Below are 24,112 nucleotides of genomic sequence, written 5' to 3'. Positions count from 1 at the left end.
TACTTTTCTCATGAACGTATTACTGCGATGACTCTGCATTAACGGTGTTTTTGCTTGTTAAGAGCCAACTGAAGGGGTTCTCCATAAATTCCTACGGTTTAATTTTTAATGGAGAGGGCATTATTGACCCCTGTTCAGTACTGACCTCACAGAGCAGGAAGAACACACCTATTTACATTGAGGTGCAACTTTAGAAGTGTAGGCAGAAATTAGCACTTAATGCTAATGCACAGAATGCACAGTTAGTGTGTGGGGTAGTTCTAAAGTTCAGTGCAAATTAAACCTCTTAAATCACTAATACGCTATCTGCTCACAACAAATTCAGATAACTTACTTATAAATGATATTTATATAATTTAATGACATGAATATGTATAAATCAGCGACTAACCACTAAAACATATTTTTTCTGTGTTGCATCCTTCTATGACAAAAATAAAGCATTTTTGTCTAAGATTTAGCATGGTACTGACCTCTTTAATTCTGTGACAGTATAAAAGGGGTTAAAGAACAGTTTCATTCACAGAAGTCATGTTTATTTCACTTGACACAAACTGTTCCAGATTTTAGTTGTTTGTCTGTGTCTGATATCTAAGGGTGGGGCCACGTCATTTAATGCAAGTGCAAACATCTTGTGGGATTTGTTTAAATATGAATTTGATTGGCAGAATTTTGTAATTCAACAGGTAATTATTTAAATTTGTTTGGTCCTAGCCATATGTTTTGAAAGTATTTATCAACCGGTCTTTTTCAAATCGGTGAATCTGTTTGTAGCCTTCAAAGAAAGATAGTCAGGCTAGTTAGCTTCGATAGATGGCGAGAGATTGAAAATAGCTGTTACACATGAGTATTACTTTCAACACAGTTTAGCACAGTGGTTATGAACTATTTATTTTCTACTGCACAAGGAGATACCTTAACAGCTACTGTGTTACTGCTATTATCCACTAATTCTTTAACTGTTCAATAAATTTGTTTGCAGTTAAAGTTGGATCAAAGTTTACTGTAGTGTAATACTGTTGCCTATTGAAGATAAGGAGGATCACATGAAAGCATGGGATAAAGCCAATAGCTGAAATAAACTGAAGAAGTTCTCTTTACATTCCCTCACCTGCTATGTTCACCTACTTATCTGGGCAAGTAAAAAAGTAAAGCAGAGTGAAGAAATCCCAAAAACGTAACATCTACTCTGAGAAACATACTGTACATTATTATTGACCTATTACCAAAAATTTAATAGGTCTAAAAATGTTTCTGGAGTTTTGCTTCATTACTTACAAATCTCAAACCTTTTCTGTAATGGGATTGATACTGCTCATTCTTTTTAATGATAATGTAATGTATAATAAAGAACGGTAAATAAGTCAATATTATATTAAAAGTCATGTGTGTGGCATGCACTTTCAGTCCACATTTAAAACAACAGACATTATCTTGTTGCTGCCACGGGTCATCCACCTGTGCATGTGCAAGAGACAGGGATGGATGAATGGATGGATGGATGGAGAGGGGTTTAGCCCATCGAGCTCTCAATCAAACTTACTACTTTTTGACGTGTGAGCTCAAGGCCCCCAACTGTGCAAATGGAGTGGAGCAATGGTTGGTCTCCCTCAGATGCCACAAATCTCCCCCAAAAAAGCTGTTGAGGCTAGGTCAATTGAACATTTCAAAACTGAGACTGATAGATTTTTGTTCGGCAAGGGTATTAAAGGTTATGGAACCAAGGCGGGTAGATGGAGTTAAGATGCAGATCATCCATGATTTAATTGAATGGCAGAACAGGCTCGAGGGGTTGAATGGCCTACCCTTGTTTCTAACCCTACTTTTGTATACTGATTAACAAGCCAAATCACTATTGTCAGGCTGATAGCCTAAAGTTGAGAAAAAATGATGCATTAGTTGAATATAACAGAAATATTATAAATTAAAACATTCAGGTCAGGCAACACAAGCCAAATCTAAATTGCTACAGGTATATTGGTACATTTTGTGTGAAACATTGCTAGCAGCTAACATCAACTAAAGCCAAGAGCCAAAAAAATGGTGGAACTTAATGAAAATTATTACCTGGAATACATCAAGAGTATCATCGTCACTAATTTGAACTGTTGGTTGGACGATTCCAGGTGTGGTGTAGACAGCTTGTATTATTTTGCTGACGAATCTTTCAAGCTGTAGATAAATATAAAGGACATGGGTAAATTAATAAAGAATCCTTCTTTATTCAGAATTAAAACCAAAAAAGTAGCAGGCCCCCTGTTTTTGTCAGTAAATGCTTGGGGCATGTTAGAATTGGAGAATTTTTAAAAATTAATTTTTGGCTCTCTTAATTTTTTCTCTTGAAATCCACATGCAAATTCCCAACTAAGAGAGTGGAAAATGATTACTGCCAGATGTTACAAATGTCACGTGTCTACAATAATTTTCTTGAGTTCAATGTCACCAGTCATTCTTCTAATTTCAGAAAGGCAGACTGAAAAGCACTCAAGGGAGATGAAGCCAATTACAAACAGGTTTATTTTACAGGAAATGTATTAATGAACAGAATACAATTTTATAGTGAGATACATCCATTTCCTAATGCTCCTCATATCATAAAAAAATACACAACTCTGTCCATTACAGAGTAAACACACGTACAAGCCAACTGTCTCCGACTTAACTGCAACCCGACTTTCTCTGTTGCAGGTTGCACAATTTCATTGCTAGGCTTCTCCATAACTGACTAGAGAACAAGATAAAAAGAGCGAGACAGAGAGCAAGACTATGATCTGATTTCCTTCCCTCAAGCTCTGCATGTTGAGGATTGGCTCATCGAGCCATTCAAAATTAATGGCACTGAATGAAATACCAGTTGAGAGTGGCAGCATTGGCTCAGTGATATCACTCTCACCTCTGAGTCTATAGGTCTTGGGTTCAAGCCTCACTCAGAGATTGTAGCACATAATAAAGGCTCACTGAGGGAGTGCTGCACTGTCACAGGTGCCGTCTTTCGAATGAGACTTTAAACTGAGGCCCTATTGGCCCCATCCCAATCTCAGTCGGACATAAATGATTCCATGGTGCTATTCAAAGAAGAGTAGGGGAGTTCTTCCAGAGTCCTGGCCAAAATTTATCACTCAACCAAAACCACCAAAAACAAATTATCTGGTTACTACTTTACTCTGTGCAAATTGGCTGCCGTGTTTCTCTACATTACAACAGTGACTACTTTATTGGCCGTGAAGCTCTTCGGGATATCCTGAGATTGTAAAAGGTGCTATACAAATTCTTTCTTTATAAAATATCAATTTTGATGCTTTTAATCTGCTCTATTAAATTTGACATTTATGTTTAATTTCAATTATATTGTGCAACCATCAGAACTGAAAAATTGTAGCCCAATGATCTGATATTAGTGTTGGACTCAAAGGTGACCTTGAGCTAGGCACAGAAGCAGAGTTGGACTGTACTCTACAAGAAGAATGAGTGATCAACACGGAACTAATGGGACGTACCATGCGGCGTATGATCGAAGGCTATTCAGATGGGTCGAAATTGGTGAAAAGACTACATGGAAAGCCAAAGCGAAGTTGATGGAACTATTTATGGAAGGTTTGAATGGAAGAATGACAAGGAATGAGAGTTGTGAGAGCTGGCAGAGAGGAGAATGCACTGGTGAGATCTGTGGCATTTATGAAGACTGAGTGACCAATGCCCTCTGAAGGAGGATGAAGTCATAAGACACATGCCTATTGTTTACCATAAAAAGAACTATGCCCTCTCTTTTAATTGCTTTTTTTTGTTTTATTTTTGTTTTGAGGTGGTTGGGGGGGTGGGGGTGATGATAGGACCACTGCTTTATTTTGACGGAATTGATGTCCTTTCTTTTATCACCCAGAACTGTGGGTCATGTATAATCCAATATTATAAAAACCCTCCCATGCAAATCCTAATAAAATGGCCACATTCATATAAGTTTTCTAGCATTTGTAGTAGGCATTATATGTTCCATAACAACTGAAAGAAAATATATAAGTGTGTGGAAATTGGGATTCTAATGGCTATGTGTTTATTATCTATGAGTTTGTTTCATTAGAATTTCCTTAAATATTTAAACTTCAGTTCATTATTTGGATCTTTAAGAGAAAGGTTACTATGAGGGAAGTGCTATGAAAGTGGAGCACTCAACTCATTATGTTATTGTAAACGTCATTCTTTTACTGAAAGTCTGCTCCACAGCCCTGAGCAGAGAGGTGTCATGAAAGAGGCGCTCACTCAAGGCCAGCCGTGGAAATCTTCAGCTATTATGGCAAGTGGTCAGAGATGTACTTCTAGTTTTGGAATACTGATTAGGAACAATGACTAGTTTCCTAAGGTAGGGCAGGCCAAGTTTGCTGGTTATTTGTGGGGATGAAAAAATTGGTCAGTACTGTTTCAGAAAATTAATTATGGCTTCTGATTGGCATCCAAGAATAATAATCTTCTCTTCCAACTAATCTTAAAGAGGTCTTTAAGATTATGAAAGGGTTTGATAGGGTAGACGTAGAAAAAATGTTTTCATTTGTGGGGGAGTCCAAAACTAGGGGTCATAAATATAAGATAGTCACTAAGAAATCCAATAGGGAATTCAGGAGAAACTTCTTTACCCAGAGTGGTTAAAATGTGGAACTCGCTACCACAAGGAGTAGTTGAGGCGAATGGCAGAGATGCATTTAAGGGGAAGCTAGATGTACACATGAAGGAGAAAGGAATACAATGTTAGGCTGATAGGGTTAGATGAAATGGGGTGGGAGGATGCTCGTGTGGAGCATAAACACCGGCATGCAGCAGTTGGACCAAATGGCCTGTTCCTGTGCTGTAAATTCTATATAATTTTAGGTAATGAAAAGAATTTAGTTAAGTGTCAATAAAAATGGCAAATTCAATGTCAATATAAACAGAAAATGGTAGAGAAAAGATGCTGAAGAAATATCAAATATGTAAAATATCAGGTTCAGTCTCAACAGTAACAACAGCCTGTATTTATATAGTGCCTATAAAGAACACCCCAAGATGCTTCACAGAGAGGTGTTCAGAAAAACAGATGCTAAGTCAGAAAGGGAGAGATTAGGAGGGGCAACAAAAGGCTTGGTCAAAGAAGATGAGAAAGTTTTTAAAAGGATGAGAGGAAGGTGAAGAAGCAAAAAGGTTTAGGGTTACATCTCAGGTAAAAATATTTAGAGAACATTACTTATTTCCAACATGCAACGCCCGTGATGGAAAAAGGGTCAGGAACAGCAGGGTTAACAGAGGAGCGAGCTGACTTTCCAAAACAAATTGCATTTGATAAAAACTGGACAATTAGGCTGGAAAAGTTACTTTACAAGGTTTTCTTTAAGAGTTGCGATTTTCTTTTCTAAAATTATGGTGCCGATAGCTGAAAATGTCATCATACTGATTACATCTGCCTAGCATTGTATTCACCAGATTTAGGTTGGGTTTTTCTCCCCACTTAATTTGAAAATGATTTTTGAACACTTAAGAAATGATACTGGTAAAACAATGGCTTACGAAACGCAACCGCTAACACAGAAAACAATAAATACAGATTTGGAGTTGAATACGAGAGAATACACGTACCCTGGTCCCAGTGAACTTAAGTGCAATTTGTAATTGCTGTAGTTCGTGCTGCAGGAAATCGCCATTAGTAGTGGCATCGTCGCACTCCATCTGAAGTCGCTTCAGCTTCACTTCTCCATCAGTGATATGAAGCTGGAGCTTGTCAATCTCACCCTTCAGCCCCGTTATTACTTCATTCCTCTCTTTGAGCCCTGACTGCAATTCGGAAACCAGCTAAAAGTAAATCAGAAGTAAAATAAAAAATTTCATGAAATCATCTTTTGCCTCCAAATGCACTTCGAGGGTGCCCGTCCGATTCTGCCACCTGAAGTTGAAGACAATCTCCTGGTAAACTTTACAAAGAAAGAAAACTGCATCAATTTCAAAGGTAATCAATCTCCAAGTCACACACCATCCCGACTTGGAAATATATCGCCGTTTCTTCACCGTCGCTGGGTCAAAATCCTGGAACTCCCTTCCTAACAGCACTGTGAGAGAACCTTCACCACACGGACTGCAGTGGTTCAAGGCGGCGGCTCACCACCACCTTCTCAAGGGCAATTAGGGATGGGCAATAAATGCTGGCCTCGCCAGCGACACCCACATCCCATGAACGAATAATAAAAAAAAATCTCCTCTGGGATCAATCCTTCCTCTGGGGCTTTCTTAGGGCCTCTGAAGGCTCAGTACAAATCTATATCACTGCCTAGGAACTGCCTCAGACATGCCCCCAAAATATGGGGGGGTGCGGAGGGGAGGGCAGAAGACTTATCTGCTGCTCCCTAGACCAGAATTTGGGGTGCAAGTAAAATGGACAGAAAGCTGTCGCATCTGGATTCAACCCCAAATTCTGGTCACCAATGGGCAGTGTGTCCATTCTCTACCCTTTCCGGCTCCTGGAATTTCAAGGCAAATGTCCCTATTAATAAAAACAATGTTCATTTAAATAATTATACAAGAGAAAATAAGAGGTAACTAAAAGTCTTTAAGGCAAGATTTTCTCTGGTCGCTGTTTATTGGCAACATCATAAACTTGATGAAAGTATTTCCTATCTTTGATATTTCTAGCAAAACCATAAAAACATTCTTTGAGAATGGTCCTGAATTTCTACTTTACAGAAGTGCTCACATCCATCAAGAGAGGGAAGTCCACAAACTGGCAGTGGGGCACATATAAACAAGGTTCCCCCGTATGTACCCCATAGAAGCTGGTAGCCTTAAGAGTTAGGAACCTTGTGGTTGAGATAAAATCTTTGCTGATCTGTCCTAACAAAATTTCATGCAACGGTGGACCATTTGACACAACTCTAAAATGATTGAAATCGGTATAAGAAGTCAGTGGCGGCCAGCACACGGCTTGTGAACTTGATGAAGCTCTCGAGGACCTTGAGTGCACCTCTTTGGCTGCTGTATGGGGTTTCATTAGGTAAGGCTGTCTGAGTGGTCAGCTACAGTTACATGTGCTGCACTCACGCACTGTGCAAAGGAAACGGGAAGCACCACTTTAAGCAGCATTGGCACAAGTTTTGGGATGGGAGCCTCGGAAAAGCAAGACTGGGAGTTTCTGAAAAGCAGCAGATAATATAGTGAGCAGACAGCGGCAGCTAGAGAGGACCTGCAAAGTGGTAAGTGAAAGTTATGGATCAAAGATGACTTTAGCTTGAAAGTATCAGTTTGTTGCTACTCATGGCTTGTGTTGTATGACACTTAATAATGCGTAGTGTTTTAGACATGTTGGCTGCTAGCTGAACTTCCTCTTTCAAGGGATTTGAGGCCTAGTGCGTGCCATACAAGTGTCTTGAAAATATCGATGTTGAGCTTATCTTTATTGGGTCTGAGGCACAGCACATGCTACATATTAAAAATAAAGTTGTGTCCTGTTAAAGTAAAATTTAAGCTGTTGGGTTAAAGGCAAAGATGAAGCGACTATTGTGTGCATGGCTGCGGTCACTGCCCCGAAACCACACTGAAATGCGCTTTGCGCAGACCAGACTAACAAAAGCTTAAACATAACATATGACAAATTAGTGTACTACTAAGCAAAATGGACTCTACTAAACAAAATGGATTCTGCTCAAGATGGACTGTGTGAGAAGACATTAAAAAATGCTGAGCTTGTGTGTTTAGAAAGCTGACTTACAGTCTGGAGTTACAAAGATAAAAACTACAGAACCAGACTGGATAGACAAAGACCATACTGTCTTAAGTTGATAAGTTGTTTTAATGTGATTGGAGGTCAATTGTTGCTGTGGGGGCCTAATTGACTAATGTGTAACTAATCAAGACTAATAATGTAATAGCTGCTGAAAGTCTGTACTTGAAAGGTATAAAAAAGCGCGACAACCATTTTGAAGTTGAGAAGGTGGCTGCGTACACTGCGGAGTGTCCAGTTCTTCTCCCAAAGTACTTTGTCCAATAAACTGCATGTTGAACCTTTAAGTCTGTCTCTGAGTGGTGATTTTCCCACAACATGTCCATTGGGGTTATTAATTTGTTTTATAATTTTGACATCAATATGAAGGAGCGGAGGTGAAAGAAATGCTCAGAATGTGTATTTTTCTTGTGCAGCCAGGAAACGGTTATCTCAAGTCAGCAGTGTGCTGCAATTTCAGGGTATTTTGATGAGCTGCTCCTTCTTGCAATGGTCTCGCTGCAATTCCTGAAGGTGGGTTGGGCATCCTCAATGAACCGGAAGCTGTGGCCCATGCAGTTTTCTGCCTCTGCAGAGAGTTTGTACCCTGCAGGACTCATGCAATCCTAGACCACTAGTGCCCACTACAGGACATTTTCTTCAATCCTGGAAGATGGTATTATCAGCACAAGACACTCCAGCTGGGCTCAGACTCCAAATGAAGCCCGAGGCCAACATCGGAAGGCCGGAGCCATTTTCAGGTTCATGCCTCATTTGAATGTAGCCGGCGAGCTGCGGGTGCTAAACAAACAGTCACTCCACGGCAGTTCGCCAGTTGTGGGAGGGCAGGAAATCGGCCTGCTCCCACGCTGAGCCGCTAGAAAGTCAGGCCCGGGGGGCTGAAGAGAGGAGTTGGGCCATACTATTTTGTGGAGTCAGGAGGAGCATGCGTGCTCCTACTGGGCCCCGCAAAAATTATCTCCAAAAATTTGGGGGGCTTTTTCCTGAGGAGCATAGGACCCTGATTTGCTTACTGTAACAGTTACCTGCTCAAAACAGGTAAGTTGAAATTTGAACCAAGCAAGCTTCGAGTGTCAATGTAGGGGCTGAGGTCCCCGGACCCAGAATTTCAACTGCTGCCCGCCCGTTTTTCATGCAAGAAACCGTCAGCCGACAGTTGGACATCGCCCCCATTAAATCTGGAATTTCAAGGAATTGTGACATTGTTACTTAAACCTATGCAAAGTGTGTTTGCTGTACAAACAAGCTTACACCGATTCAGACTCAGTTACAGAGGAGTGAGCAGAGGTTCGTGAAAATGGTAATATGGCAGAAAACCCACAGAGCTACAAGTATTACACAACCTTTCTCTGGGTCTTCAAGATAGTTTTGATCAGCAATTTAAAGGTTTGGAGTTGGAAAGACTTCAGTTTAGATTTCTGGTTAACTCATTTAGTGCTGAGGCAGATTGCAGTCTCCATTGGTTACTGATGTAACAGCTTCTCAGCTGGAAATAACCGAACTCTGTGAAGATCGCAGACTGAAGACAATTCTAAAGGAGGGAATATTTGAATTTTGAAGCGAGGCTGTGCCATGTGAGAAGCATCCAAACATCAAGATCACTGCCCTTCGTCTGGATTCTGTGTTCAGTTTCACCTATGTGTATCCTTCAACATTTAAAATCAAACTACAGACATATTCTAACTGATGCTCACGTTCCAGAATACAAGAAAACAGTGAGATATGAAGCCGGCCAAACATCACATCAATTCCCATGGCTGACCGTACCTTGCGTAATGTAAGCGAATGTGTGCTGTAGTTACAGTAAGGAGATCACCAAGCTGTTGGTATTAGTACTGATGCTGGGGCTGTTTCATTATTTAACATAAATGACTGAATTTTGTTTCTCGTTGTTAATTTTTATCGTTTCTGGGATTATTGCAATTTTTGGAAACTAATAACTTCAGGTAAAAGACTGACGCCTGGGTTTTTGTCATCAGAGCTCTATCCAACAAAAAATTGCGCCATGGATTCCACAGTAGTATATATACCCAGCGTCATCATAATCGAAGGTACTTTTGGTGCAATGGGAGGGCAGTGGAGACCTGCTTCTGGTGTTGCTCTCCCAGGACCCGAGCTGTAACATAAACAGGGCCCAAACACGAGCTATACCTTTCTTTCCAGCTCGAGTTCAGATAGGTTGGCCACTCCTGCACTAAGTTATGAAGTAAATGATAAATTGTCACAGAAATAATTTAAGTACTTCCTCACCAAAAGTGACCAATAGTTGGGGATTCCAAGAAACAATGGAACATGAAGAAGAGAAGACATTTCCTAATAAGACTATTAAAAAAATCAACTTAAATACTAAAGCCATACCTCCCTGAAGTTGAAGTTTTCCTTTTGCAGGTCTGCCATAATTTTTATATGATTGTTTTCTTCTTTCAGATTGGAAAACTAAGCATGATGAAAAAAACATATTATACCTTTACTGTTTGAAGATAAATTCCTAACATTTCAATCTCTGAAATAAATTGTTGACACACTCAAAAGAAGACTTCACAATACCCTCTGGTGAATCATTTCACAGTGTCACAATAGACACCATCAGGCACTATGTCTTCAGCCAATTCCTTTTACAAAATATTTCTTTCCCACCCTGTGCCCAGTTTTCTCCCCTCTCCTAAAAGGTGCTAATTCATACTGGAGTATGGTATCATAGACATCAACCAGCCTCTGGTACCATTTCCCATTCTTCATGTATGAGCCTAGACACCGTTTGCTCATGGGCTATTCACCCTGATGGACACCAGGCAGGAAGGGGTGGAGGGGAGCTCAGTAGTGGGTAAAGAACCCGGCAAGGCCGGGAATGTGGCCTGCTGACCTTAACGGCAGGGATCTCATTTAAATAATTCTGTGCAGACTCCTGCTCAACAGCCGGCCGGATTGACTGCCTGGCTGGCGGGCGGGAGCAGAAATTTAGCAGCAGGAGGCCACTGCCGGGGACCCAGAGGGACCCTCAGACCGCAATCGGGGGTGGGGGAGGAGGGGGGAAGAGAGGAAGGCTAAGACCACAATCGGGAAGTGGGGAGGTCGGGGCTAGGGAGGCCGAAGACTTCCCTGAGAGGCCTGGGGGGACCACTCCTCCCCCCACATGGCAGCAGGCACAAGACTTTCCAGCCTATGTGGGCTGGTGGGTGCCTGGGATACATCCCTGGAGCACAAGCACCTGCCATGGGTAGGTCATGCCAAGTTATGGGATCTCCTCACTGACCCTCCATACTCTGGTGGGATCAGCACTTGAGGCTCCTGGCATGCGCAATCCCAATATGATCACTGGCATTGGTGCTTGGTGATTTTCGGGGCCCAGAACAATGCTACCATTTGCTTGTCTGCTTCGTACCTTGTTAGACATGTCCTGTAGCTGAATACATCGCTCCTTCAGGTCCTTCTGCAGTCTTTCTACTTCAGCCTCAGTATTTCTCAGCTGGGCCTCAGCTAGAGACAGTTCCCTGTTTATTGATACGACTGCCCCTATGAAAAAGAATATTAACTTATATTTTAACAGCTTCCTTCAACATTAAATCTCATCAACTGATCTGTCAAATATGTACTAAAGGGGTAACAATTTATAATGAATAAACTTTAAAAAGTGGTTGGTCCTTTCATGTTTGGAGCTCCATATCTTGTTTGTTACAATTCTGTATCATTTGTGTGGATTGTATCTCTACTGAGCAGTTTCTATATGTTCCAGGAGATATAAAACATCAACTAATACATGTCAGGAATGCGCATTAAGGTTAATCTGGAATTGAAACATTCAAAATTTGAATGATGCCTGCATCTGAAGACCGAATTACCAAGTCAATATAAAAATTAGATTCTCCACCAGACTACCAGGGAATATTAGTGATAGACTACCAGGGGATATTAGTGACAGACTACCTGGGAATATTAGTGATAGACTACATGAGAATATTAGTGATAGACTACCAGGGGATATTAGTGATAGACTACCAGGGGATACTAGTGCTAGACTACCTGGGGATATTAGTGATAGACTACCAGGGGATACTAGTGCTAGACTACCTGGGAATATTAGCGATAGATTACCAGGGGATGATAGATTACCTATTTTGGTGTGGACTTCCTACCATATATGAATTAGCCATCATCACTGCACTAACCAATGGTAGATGGTTGCGCTATGGCTCTAAATGGCTCAAGGGGGGACCTCAAATGCATCGATTGGAAGATAAAAGGTATGTTTGTCCTAATTGCTTATTTATCTCAGTAAATAGGGGTTCAGGTATATGCTAATTTTACCTTGGAACCAGTTTTTTGGGACTCCACTAAAAACGGGTGAAAGGCTCTCTGGTCTTTCTTTGATGACAGTAAAGTACCAATACAGATTAAGCATGTGCTGTATAATATCTGTCCAAACAGTTTTCCTTTAAGGCTTAGTGCTCCTAAGCATGCAATAGAAGGGCTTCTTTCAGCAGGCTAGCGAATGCAGGAGTGGAACACTCCAGTCCTATACTGTAAAGTTAAGAAACAAGGCAGAAATCAAAACCAAAATGGGACTTGGGGTCACTGGTGGCAGAAAACAATGATTACAAAAAGAAATTGAAATGATAAAGAGTTTATTATGTATACTAACAGGTAATAAGTCACTTGAACAATTTTGATGTTAATGCCATTCCTTACTTGACAAGCTGCTGAGTTTAGATACAATGTAGGATGAGTGCCCAAATGTACATACTATTCATGTTGTGATGGATATTTTAAACTTTCCTCACGTATTTAAACTATCACAATAATCACGTTTCAGTTTGAGCCTAACATCTTGAAATACAGTTTAAATATATTTTTCTCAAGAATTTAAGTATAATTTATGTTGTACATCTTCTGAAAATTAGATAGAAACTTAATTAGTTTATGACTCCTCTTGAAATTTGTGTATATTTGGTCTTAAAAGCGGACAACATTCCCCTTCTCATTGGTGTGATTTTCTAAGTATTTGGGGAGTGCAGGATCAGTTTATTTCTGTAATAATAAGCTCGTTATCATACCTTAAAGCTATGTCCAAATTTTAATTCTTTGAAGTAAAGTTAGATTTTTTTTGTATATATTCCTCATAAACAACAGACTTCACTTAACAGTACCTGTCGACATGTTATAGCCCTCTTTCATTTCCGTCAGCTGCTTCTTCAGTTCTTCATTCTGGCTAATCAAATTTGTCAACTCCTTTAATTTCTCATCTTCCATTGCAAGGTTATTATCTTTATCATGATCAACAGATTCTGGTTTACTGGGACTTTCACCTTCTGGCTCAACTACTTCCTTCTCTTCTCTTCCATGTTCATCCTCTTCTCCTTGTCCTTCTCCATTTAATACTATTTTTTTGCTATTTTCTTCTTTTCCCTTTTCTTTCAACTTTTCCTTGCTACTTTTCTCCACTGGTGTCCCGGAAATCTAAATAAATAATTAATAAATGTCTCATTATCACCAACAAATCGTAGAAGACATTATACCAATTTGAATTACGTTTTTAAAATTCCATTCATGACTAACACATTCGTAACCCACTTCAGTGGATTTTGAGCAGGGCTGGTGAAAAACTACAAAAAAAAATTCTAAAGAAAATAGCAGAGATTTTAAATTAAAACTAAGAATTTTGCTTACTGTTTTTGTTAAAGTTTAAGGTGCATATACTGTGGAGTTCTTATAATGAAAAGCATTGGAGATAAGCCACTTGTATACTCTTAATTATAGTTATCCATAAAAACCCTACATCCAGCTCAAATACAGTTTTTACCCTACAAATCTGCCTCTTTCCTGAAGGCAGCAGATCATGCTGAGGAATGGTTTCAAAGGCAGCATTGCCAAAATGAACCTCCTTCATGAATGAATGTCCACAATCGGTGGCCTTTCAAAACAAAATGTTATCATAGACAAGTCCAACCCTGTCCCAACTGGCCCTTCAGATCTCGGTCATTGACCTTTTACATCATTCAAATGAAACATAATGCATGCTCAAGGAACAGCACCTGAGGGGGGGGAAAAAAAAATTCGATAGGGCCCATTGTTGGGCATGGGTAGCATGATCTGCCATTACTCCATGTCCAATGTCCCCTGCGCAGGCAGGATGAGACTTTCGTGAGGCCTGAGGACTTACCTGCAAGCTGCTTTGGAAATCAACATTGACACGAGGATTCAATGCAATTCACACTTTCCACCAGCAGGGGGAGCCCCAATCTCTTAAAGGGAGGATGTCTCTTCAAATCTCTTAAAGGTAGCCGATGCCTGTTATTTGCTAAAAATCACAGAATAACAGTCTGCTGTCTGCACGGAGTCTGAACCGAGATCAGACATCGTGCATGCAAAACACAGGTGAAGGTCCCATCCCTATGTTTACGCACTGATGAGTTATGTTAAAACACTGAATAAAGGTTGCGCACTACTAAATCCCACATCCTCCAAAGCGCATGCCAGGCCTCACCAATCTGCCGATTTGAGTTGGTACCAGGCCTGCGAGAATGCATGCACCAAGATTCTCTGCTGATGCACTCGAGGCCTTGGTGCAAGAGGTGGACAGAAGGAGGGACATCCTTTATCTGCCGGGGGTGGGGGGGGGTGCAGGGGGAGAGGTGGGGAAGAGGGTCCTCCAGACATATGGCCAAAAGGCAGTGGGAGGCAAAGTCAATGCCAGGCCAATGCCACCACAAACATGGATGCAGTGCAGGAAGAAGTTCAATTCTTTGACATGAGTGGTCAAGGTGAGTGAGGTCAACAGTTAAGTGTGTCTCCTACCAACTGCACCACTAGCCACATCCACTGCTCCACACACTACACCCCCCCATCACCCACATACCAACAAACTCTTACCATCAGTACTCAATTCTTCCAATCAGATGCCTCCTCTCACCCTTACACATTACCACAGTTGCTAGCCGCCCCCCCACAACTCACAGACCATACACACTGGCAGCTATTCAACCATGACAGGCAAATCACCCAGACACACGTCCCGCTTTCTTGCAGGAGAAGGTGGCGCACAACAGGAGGCAGCAAGCGGCAGTGACATTTAGCCCCTCGGGCCTGTTCCTCCATTCAATGAGATCGTGGTGGACCTGTGACCTAACTCCATATACCCGCCTCAGCCCATATCCCTTAATACCCTTGGTTCACAGAAATCTATCAATCTCAGATTAGAATTCACAATTGAGCTAGCATCAACTGCAGTTTGCAGAAGAGCGTTGCAAACTTCTCCCACCCTTTGCGTGTAGAAGTGTTTCCTAACTTCACTCCTGCGCGCCCGGGGACAAGGCTATGTCCCTGCATCCTAGTATTCAAGTACAGGAGACCTCCAAAAAACAGTTACAAATGTATCAGCAACCAGAAGCAATAATCCAGCTACTAACCTGTAAATCCTGCATGATCCCTTAAATAGCACTGGTGGAGGTCCTCCAGGCACTCTAAGTCATGTTCAGATGGTCGTGGTTAAGACTGTACGTTGAGTTGAGCGTTAAGTGCCAAAATGGTGTCTATCACTTTAAATCAGCGTTGCACACTGATTGTATCCATTTTCTCCTTCCTTTACATGCTTCCAGCTTTTGCGCATGCGCTAATACCTATACCAAGATGGCGTCCGGCGCTAAAAACTTGCGTGCGCAGCTAAGACTCCATCTTGGATGTTTGAGAGGCCACATAACACCAAAACAACGGGGGCTACACAGCCCAATTTAGTGCCCCTTATGTTTTAATTAGACATTGTGCATGTCTCTGGATTTAACGTTTTTGTTAATAACTTCACACCTCAATAGCTCTCACTTTCTCTTTGGCAAGAAGTGTTGGTTGTATAGGATGAGTTTTGGAGGGAGGGGGGCAAGAGGGACAGGTTGGTACATAGGGTAGGGATCCGATATCGGAACACCATGCTGGTGGAACAGGTTGCACCTTGGTGTTGACCTGCTCTTTATTTTTACCAGGCTCCTGCATTCCTGGAGCCTACTCCGCTTTGCCAGTTTTTCATGCTTACAATTTGACTTGGCTCACCCCCACCTCCTCAGCTATTCACACATTCTGTGTCTCATAAGTGTCTAATCTCCCTCATTATATATACAGAAGATTGTTAAATGGCTGAGGCGATATTCCTTTCTCCCAGTTTCGCTGTCTTCTTCACATCTGCTCTGATGATGCCAACTTGCATACAAGAGTTTTCAAAATGACCTCCTTTTTCTTCAGCCAAGGATTCCTCTACACTATGTTAGACAGGACCCCTGACCGAATCACCCCTTCCCCATCTATGATAGGGTCCCCCTTGTCTTCACCTTCCACCTCACCAGCCTCCACATTCGACACATCATTGACCACCAAATCCGCCACTTTCAATGTGATCCCACACTGATCACATAACCTTCTCCCCATCTCTCTCTGCTTTCCAAAGGGATTGTTTCCTCCGTAACACCCAACTACTGGCCCGCATTCTCCTGGCACCTTCCCATGCAAGTGTAGAAGGTGCAACAGCTGCTCATTCACTTCCTCCTATACTACTGTCCAGGTCACAAACACTGCTTCCGGGTGAGACAGAAATTTACACGTACTTCCTTCAACCTAGCATAGTGTATCCTTTGCTCACAGTGGCAGAAACCAAATGTAGATTAGGCATCCGAGCACCTCCATTCTGTCCAAACGTATGACTCTGAGCTATCATCACCTAGGATTTTTAATATTATTGATCTTCTACATTCCTTGTGTTATATTACCTTTAATTATGCTTATTGTATTACATAATCACCAGGACATTTTTGTTCTACTGTATTTTAATAACTATCCTAGAGAGATGCACAGGTTTTTAGGAAGAATGGTTGCTTGGTAGGTTAGCTTCTGCACAGACTGATGATGTACGATCCTTCCACAAGAAATTACTTTCCCCTTCCAGACGAGTATCCTCAGCCCTTTCCATACAAGCATGTCATGCTTTAGTTGAGAGAAATGTTTGCCGCATTCAAGCATATTTTTGTTTACCTTACTTTCAGTTTCCAATTCTCGTTCCTTTGTCTCGTGTTTAGAAATATCCTCCCGTGTTGTACTTGTGGTGTGAATGCTGGTGTCTTCATTCAACTGGCTGATTTGCAGTCCGAGTTGCCATATCTGTTCCCTCAAACCAGCAATTACACAATCTTTCCTTTGACTCTCAGCTTCAAACACTTTGAGGCAGTCTATCTCATCTTGCAGCATAAGGATTGTCTGTACCTAAAAAAAGTGAATTAAACACAGGAAATGTAGGACAGAAAACATTTAAGAACAATCAGACCTGATGCATTGATTGGAGTTTAACTTCCGGCTGTAACTGCAGTATTTGCAGAAGAATTACAGTGCAGAGATTTGTGCCTCAACAATTCTATCACTAACACACTTTAAAAAGCATGGTTGAATGGCAATCTCACATTCACTGTCAAGACTCATGCCATAAATAACAAACAATGGAGCAAGGTACTAGAGGATGCCTGAAACTCGAGTGCACTTACCCCAGCAAAGAGCTAACACTTTAGAGGAGGGGAGGGAAGAAATTTGGCAAGAAAAAAGATATTTTCCACAATTCTACTGTATATCTCCCAACCATTACCTAAAAGAAGAACTTGCATCTTTATAGCAGGTTATCATGTCCTAAAGCACTTCACAACCTGTGAATTATTTTTGAAATGGTCTCTGTTGTGCTACAGGCAACCTCAGCTGCCAATTTACATGCAGCAAGGTCCCACAAACAACAAATGAGATAAATTACCAGGTAATATGTTTCAGTGATTAGGGCTAAGGGATGAATGACGGCTAGGACACTAGCTATCATTAATTCAAGGTCTCATCTGAAAGATGGTACCTCCGACAACGCAGCACTCCGAGTACTGCACTGAAGCGTCAGCCTACGTTATGTGTTCGTGTCCTGCAGTGGGGCTTGAACCCACAGCCTCTGACTCGGGGCAAGCGTGCTACCACTGAGCCAAGCCCACACTTAATATACTATTAAATATCCCATAGCAATACCCACAGCATTAACAAAAAGGAGGACAATGGGGGAAAGGGTTAAAAAATGTGTTGGGAATTTTTTTCTTTTTTAAAAAAAAAGCACAATTGGGAGTTAAACTGGAGGAAATAATGGCTTGTTCAGGACTGGATGTTGGAGAAGGAGAAGCAGGCTAACCACTGGTGCAGTGGAGGGATTGGGAGAGTTGGTGTAGAGGTAAAGCTGGACATCGTCACTGTACAGATGGAGAGGTAGAGCTGGGTGTCATCAATGTACAGTCCAACCATAATTTAATGCATGCTCCAACAACTCCAGTTCAGGAACTTACTTCAGCTAGTTAAGTAAGTAAAATGTTAGTTACGTCCCTATGAAAGGGAGAGAGTATATTTGGATCATGGATTATGAAACTGCTCCAGAGTTTACAAGAACAATTTATTTTAGTGTCAGTTGCCTATAAACGTTGCACAAGTCATGTTCTATTAATATTTTTCTTTCCATTTTTCAGCATGCATTTAGGAGCATTAGTTTTAGGTCTTGTTGTGAATTTCAGTTTCTCACCTGTGTCCTCAAAATATCATTGTCCATTGTGACACTTAGCTGTTGCGTTAATGCAGCTACCTCATCTCGGAGAGCAGCAATTACTCCGTCCTTTCTCCTAGATTCTGCCTCAAACACAGAGAGGTGCTTTATCTTATCTTCTAGCATCAAGACACACTTCTCCTGTTTTCATTAAAAAAACAAACAAATTATACAGATGATGAAAATGACCTGCAAATCATTCTGGGTGATCTTGCCGCAGGGTTTGTTCAGCAGACAGAGCTGGAAGGCGGCTGTTAATTAACGGCATGCATTTCAATAGCACCAGGTTTGGAACCAGATAACAAATTGGAGACACCAATTCATCAATTTTAGCTGGATTAATTATTAAAAATAGCAAAGACACCAATTTTAACTGGATTAATGATTGAAAATGGCAAAAAATTAATTGGACAACCAGTATAACCAGGAATGAGATGGCATGGTATTGTCCTCCATTTCCCTGTTCTAAGAGACTGGGCAGTTATTAATTTCCTCTGGTAGTGCATGGTTAATACACCATGTAAACTTTGTGCAATATTTTAACAGTTGTTAACCACTTTACAGCAAATGGGTTGCCAGAAGAAATTAGATCCATCAGATGGCAAGACAAATGCTGCATTTGGTCTCAGATTTATTCATTAAACAAATTGGGACTCTTCGCTGACAAAAATGTGCTAACAGAAAGGTTATGTGGACAGGAAGTGCATAGAGAGGTAAGAGTTTTAATAATATATGTATAGATGTAGAAATCATGGTGTGCAGCCTTGCTTAGTGTAAGCACAGGATGGGCATGGATCAGGAGCGCCTCAAATTGAGCGCACTGACCTCAGAGCCAGATTCTCTAATCTATGCCAAAAGCCTCTCCTTGCAAACTTTACTCATTTATTCCAGTGGAATTTCCATTATCTGCACCAATTATCTATTTTCCAATCAATTATCTGCATAACATTTGCGGGGCAAATCCTTGCGCAAAAAGTCACCTCAAAGTACATCAACACCATCGGACATAAATCAACAGCATAGCCCAAGAAGGAATACATTCAATTTGTATCGTACTTGTTTTCATTCTTGTGCCTATGGACTGCAGTTCATTTTAGCAAGGTCAAAATTTGGGGTCCCCATCAATTGTTAATCTCGTTATCCATCAAGGGATGGTTCCCTCCATTATGGCAGATAGTGGAGGTTTCAATGGTTGATCCATCATATTGCATTTCCTGCAGTTTGTGGGTGCTTTTGAAATGGCTGATAATAGCAGCAGTGAAATCTTGCATTTGCAGTAAGCATTAGTGGATCTTCTGTAGTAATGCACGCCATAGGTTGGAGAATATGTTCTCTTCTGTCTTTGTATTCCATTTCTATCTATGCCTCTCCTCTTTTACTTCTCTCTCCCTAACTCTTTTAGTTTCTCTCTGTCTTTTTCTTCTTTCCTTTCGAGATGAAGGTGGTGGACGGCGTGGAGCTGTGCGGCTGGGAGAATTGAGACAGTAATGATGGCAGGCTGCATGTTTGCTGGGGGTTGTGGGGAAAATGTGGCATACAGTGGCTCCCTCTGGTTTCCTCCTCCCATCACTCATGCTTCCCCCTGCTTTCATCACATCCCCAACATTCGCCTTCTCACTACTACCCACTTATTCCGATCTTCTACCCCACCTCTTTCCCTTTGAACTACCAGCTCAACTCCTGCATTCTCCCTTCCTCCTCACTGTTGTCACTCACCTCACCCGTAACCCTCCATGCACTGTTCACCACTCTTACTTGCTCCCCTCAGAAGCCTCAACATTTCCCTCCTCCCCCATTTTCTCCTATTGATTTTTTTAAATTATTCGTTCACGGGATGTGGGCGTCGCTGGCAAGGCCGGCATTTATTGCCCATCCCTAATTGCCCTCGAGAAGGTGGTGGTGAGCCGCCTTCTTGAACCGCTGCAGTCCGTGTGGTGACGGTTCTCCCACAGTGCTGTTAGGAAGGGAGTTCCAGGATTTTGACCCAGCGACAATGAAGGAACGGCGATATATTTCCAAGTCGGGATGGTGTGTGACTTGGAGGGGAACGTGCAGGTGGTGTTGTTCCCATGCGCCTGCTGCTCTTGTCCTTCTAGGTGGTCGAGGTCGCGGGTTTGGGAGGTGCTGTCGAAGAAGCCTTGGCGAGTTGCTGCAGTGCATTTTTCTCATAGGCTTTGTTTTCAAAGTTCAACTTACACATTTTTTAAAAAATCATATTAGAATGAGGACATATATTGTCTCTGTGTGTGTCTTTCTCTAACTATTTATCTGTTTCTTGTTATCTCACCAGTGTTAACACGTTGAAAGTTTACGATTTCTAACTGTCAGCATGGGTAACATAATTAGAGGCTTGCTGTCAACTTCAAAATTCAGCCTAGAATGTCCCTTCCCTTCAACACCCTTTTTTACATAGGTGAGCTGAGCGCATTGTGAGCCCTAGGAATAGTGGGGAAATGGCATTTAGCTTCACTTCAGTATAATTACCACACATTATAATAATATAAAGCTCTTGGCTGGAGGATTCAGCCCTGCACGATTTGGGTGAGGATAATGTGAATTGGCATGCTGCTCACCTGATCTGTGCCAATGCCAACTATCCCAGGATGTAAATTTACCCCTTTAGTCTCCTTTAGGTGCCTGCAAAGAATGTAAATGCCACCACTAGATGTCAATTCTTCTTGGTTTCCAACTCCAGATGAATTTGTATCTAAAATAACAAACTCTGCTAATCTTGACAATTACCTAATGATTGTTTTTACCTTTTCATGTAGCACAGTAACATACCAAGGGAGGTTCTTACTGGCATCTCTGGATTCTGTTTGGCCTGTGGAGTTTGATTGTTCTGTGTGGCCATTTGAAGTCCTCATGTCAGTTGGGAGGAGGACTTCATTTGCACTTTTGATGAAGGATGAATGAGCTGCAGCAGAAGAAACAACATTCAAAGAATTATTGAGAATTGGTCAGTGTCTCTGGAAATTGCAGTGTTCAGATTTTTCAGATTTTCTACTGTTCATCCAGTACAAGTCATGCATGATTACAAATGTTGTTTACTTTTTCATTTTGAGGAAATGTAATGTCAAACTTTCTAATTCCTATTTTTTATTTAGGACAAGACTGTACAAAACTTCTTTAATTTACAGAATTTAGAGTATTCTGTCACTGCAGTTTACATCATCTTGTGTCATTAATTGAGATTCTGACATCATAGCTACTTTATTAGCTATAAATGAAGCTGAAATAAATATACTGAAAAGTACCTGTCTCAGTGGCACCTGTTTCAACTACTTGGTGCCAATGCTCGGTATATATGGAATCCCTTCACAACTAGTTCATTGTATGTGAAACACTTTTAATTAACTCACTAAAATGCTAAAAAATGGTGAAGTTAAGGCAATAAGCTGACTTCTAATAGGTACAAGGGCATAACATGTTTGTATGAAATTTTCCCTGCCATTCCAGTAGAGACATTGGGGATGAATTTCCTCAGGGGTCCTCCTGATTGTCTGCCATAACTTTGGCAGAAGAGCTGCTGAAACCCAAGAATAAAAGTGCAAATGCCATATATACCATTTTTCAGGGGTTTATGGTGTTCTTCTGCCAAGGTTACAGCCGACAAGCAGGAGAATCCCCGCAGAAATTCACTCACATTGCTCCATTTTAAAAAAATTAAATCAACGTTGCTAAAATAGTGCTGAGAGGAATTTTATTCAAGCAAATGAAGTACCTATTCCACAGCATAATCTCAAGGCCAAGGTATTTATTTATGAAAAACATAGTGCCTTCGGTGTTAGAGAAGTGCCAGCTACATTTAAAGTTGTCATTAAAACCAAAGTGTTTATTTTGGTTTCTGTGGTCCTCATAGTATGATTTTATGGCAATCAACTAGAGGTATTACGACTGGTGACGCAAAAGATCCAAAGCACCCAGACCTCCAACCTTTAGTTATCATTTATTAATGTTCCCACTGTGGATTCTGGCCCTGGGAAGAAACCAGATGGTGTATTTATTTATTTCACTGTGCAGGAAAGATATGAGCTAGAGCAAAACACCACCACAATTGTAACATACAGAAAATAAGCAACGAATCCATCAACTTTAGCAAAATAGATCACTTGCATCAAATTAATTTAACAGGTAAATATTTATTTTTGACTGACAACTTCCTAAACATAAGGAGTACAGTAAGGATTATTAAGTGGGTATAAAATAATTGAGTTGGTCACTGCGTAGACATCTAAAACCTCGGCATTACTCCAATAGCACTATTGCATGGCCTGGGCAGAGTAAGTTCTCCCTAATTTGTCACAATAACATACCTTAAGCCTCAGATTAGAACTCCCTGCTGCATCTGTTTAAATTTTCCACATCAGCCACCTTCGGCCTTCCTGAACGAGGCTGAAGTGTCTTGCCGAATTGTGGCACTTTTTGTATTGTTTAGTAGGAATTGGAATGAAACTGCCCAAAATCATCTTGCTTTGGATCTTTACAACAGGCAAGGAGAGGAGTCTTTCATCCCACTAGTCTGGACTGATTGTAAACACAGGTCCTAGAGGTGAGGGAATACTGTGCTGATCCAGTACACCACCCACTCCCTCGCCTCTCATACAATGTTATGAAATCTCTAAGTACTGCTAAAGACATATATACACACTTTGTATCACTGTTCAATGATACCATTTTAACAGAAAAATCAATGCGGTCTTACCACTAGTTGGGCTTCTGTCATTAATTACAGTTGTCCCAGATGTGCTGTGTCCCTGAGGTTGGTTAATCTGAGAAATGTTCTTACTGGGATCAATCAATGTGCTTCCACTATCCAAGGAAGCTGGACTAGGCTGTGCATGTTTAGAACAAACATAAAGGTTATTGATAGGATTTAATGTACTGAACACTGGTCTTAAATTCATGATGGAAGACAGTAACAAGCAGTATTTCACCGACAATCCAGGAAATCTGATTTCACACAATTAGAGTCACTGGTTAAGTCCCAGTGTAAACAACTGAAAATGGGAGTTTTTAGGAATAGGAAAAGGCCATTAAGCAAAACAAACCTATCTCCTTTTGAAAAATCAACCCCAACTAGCACTATATTGTAAAATCATTTCTCTCTCTAGAAACACATCCCTCGAGTACATTTATACTGTCCTTGTCAATTCCACGCCATTTTGTTTAAAGTGTAAAATTAGAGCAAGTACCTTTCCTAGGCAGCAAGTTGGGGTGTAAGCAGCTTCTGCTGGTTTTCCACCCCAAAAATTGACTGCCCCCTGAATTCCCTGATGAGAATTGGTCCTTCTTGCAATGTGCCCCTTCTCACAATCGGCTCACTGAGTTTGCAGCCACCTAATTATAATATATGCAAATGAGGGCTAGTGGCACTTCAGCCCCGACTTTCCTGGTTTTATGAACATATGCAAAAAACGGACAGGAAAAGACCAACTGGTCCATCAAGCCAACCCAAACTGCCATGGTGCAACTTATGCACACCGTGACCCCCATCCACCCAACCAGCTATGCAATCTTCTGGAAGAAGCAAAATAAACCAATTTAGGGCAAAAAAAAACTCTGGCAACTTCCTCTCCTACCCCAGAGGGCGATGAAACAAGTTCTAGGAGACCACGGTAACCATTCTCTGATCCCATGCCCTTGACCTCACCATCTCCCACACAAAGCTCCATGGCCTGCTGATTGTGGGGATGAGCATCTTGATGATGGTGGTGCACCCTCCAATGCCTTACCTCACACGGTGCAAGTTTCTACTGCAACAAGATTGAGTGTATTAGGTAAAGGATGGGAGT

The 24,112-nt window shown here is 41.2% G+C and overlaps 1 protein-coding gene across 4 annotated transcripts in view; it reads right to left on the bottom strand.

The window, feature by feature from the left end:
• The window catches only part of LOC137301049 (coiled-coil domain-containing protein 27-like), a 51,586-nt gene that overhangs the window by 6,582 nt on the left and 20,892 nt on the right, over nucleotides 1-24,112 (bottom strand). For 3 of the 4 annotated variants that reach the window (XM_067970432.1, XM_067970430.1, XM_067970433.1), the window contains 9 exons: nucleotides 23,023-23,152; nucleotides 21,077-21,234; nucleotides 18,297-18,458; nucleotides 16,742-16,969; nucleotides 12,877-13,186; nucleotides 11,115-11,245; nucleotides 10,091-10,168; nucleotides 5,602-5,814; nucleotides 2,068-2,172 (listed from right to left, as the gene is read on the bottom strand). In XM_067970432.1, the coding sequence (XP_067826533.1) occupies nucleotides 2,068-2,172; nucleotides 5,602-5,814; nucleotides 10,091-10,168; nucleotides 11,115-11,245; nucleotides 12,877-13,186; nucleotides 16,742-16,969; nucleotides 18,297-18,458; nucleotides 21,077-21,234; nucleotides 23,023-23,152 (1,515 nt within the window). Of the gene's footprint in view, nucleotides 1-2,067; nucleotides 2,173-5,601; nucleotides 5,815-10,090; nucleotides 10,169-11,114; nucleotides 11,246-12,876; nucleotides 13,187-16,741; nucleotides 16,970-18,296; nucleotides 18,459-20,890; nucleotides 20,955-21,076; nucleotides 21,235-23,022; nucleotides 23,153-24,112 lie in introns of those variants that run through there. The other variant, XM_067970434.1, reaches the window with a different exon arrangement.

The sequence above is a fragment of the Heptranchias perlo genome, chromosome 32, assembly GCF_035084215.1.
Source record: "Heptranchias perlo isolate sHepPer1 chromosome 32, sHepPer1.hap1, whole genome shotgun sequence".
In the NCBI taxonomy this organism is placed as follows: Eukaryota; Metazoa; Chordata; class Chondrichthyes; order Hexanchiformes; family Hexanchidae; genus Heptranchias; species Heptranchias perlo.
The sequence above is the reverse complement of the archived record's forward strand: the minus strand, read 5'-3'. Positions and strand labels throughout refer to the sequence as shown.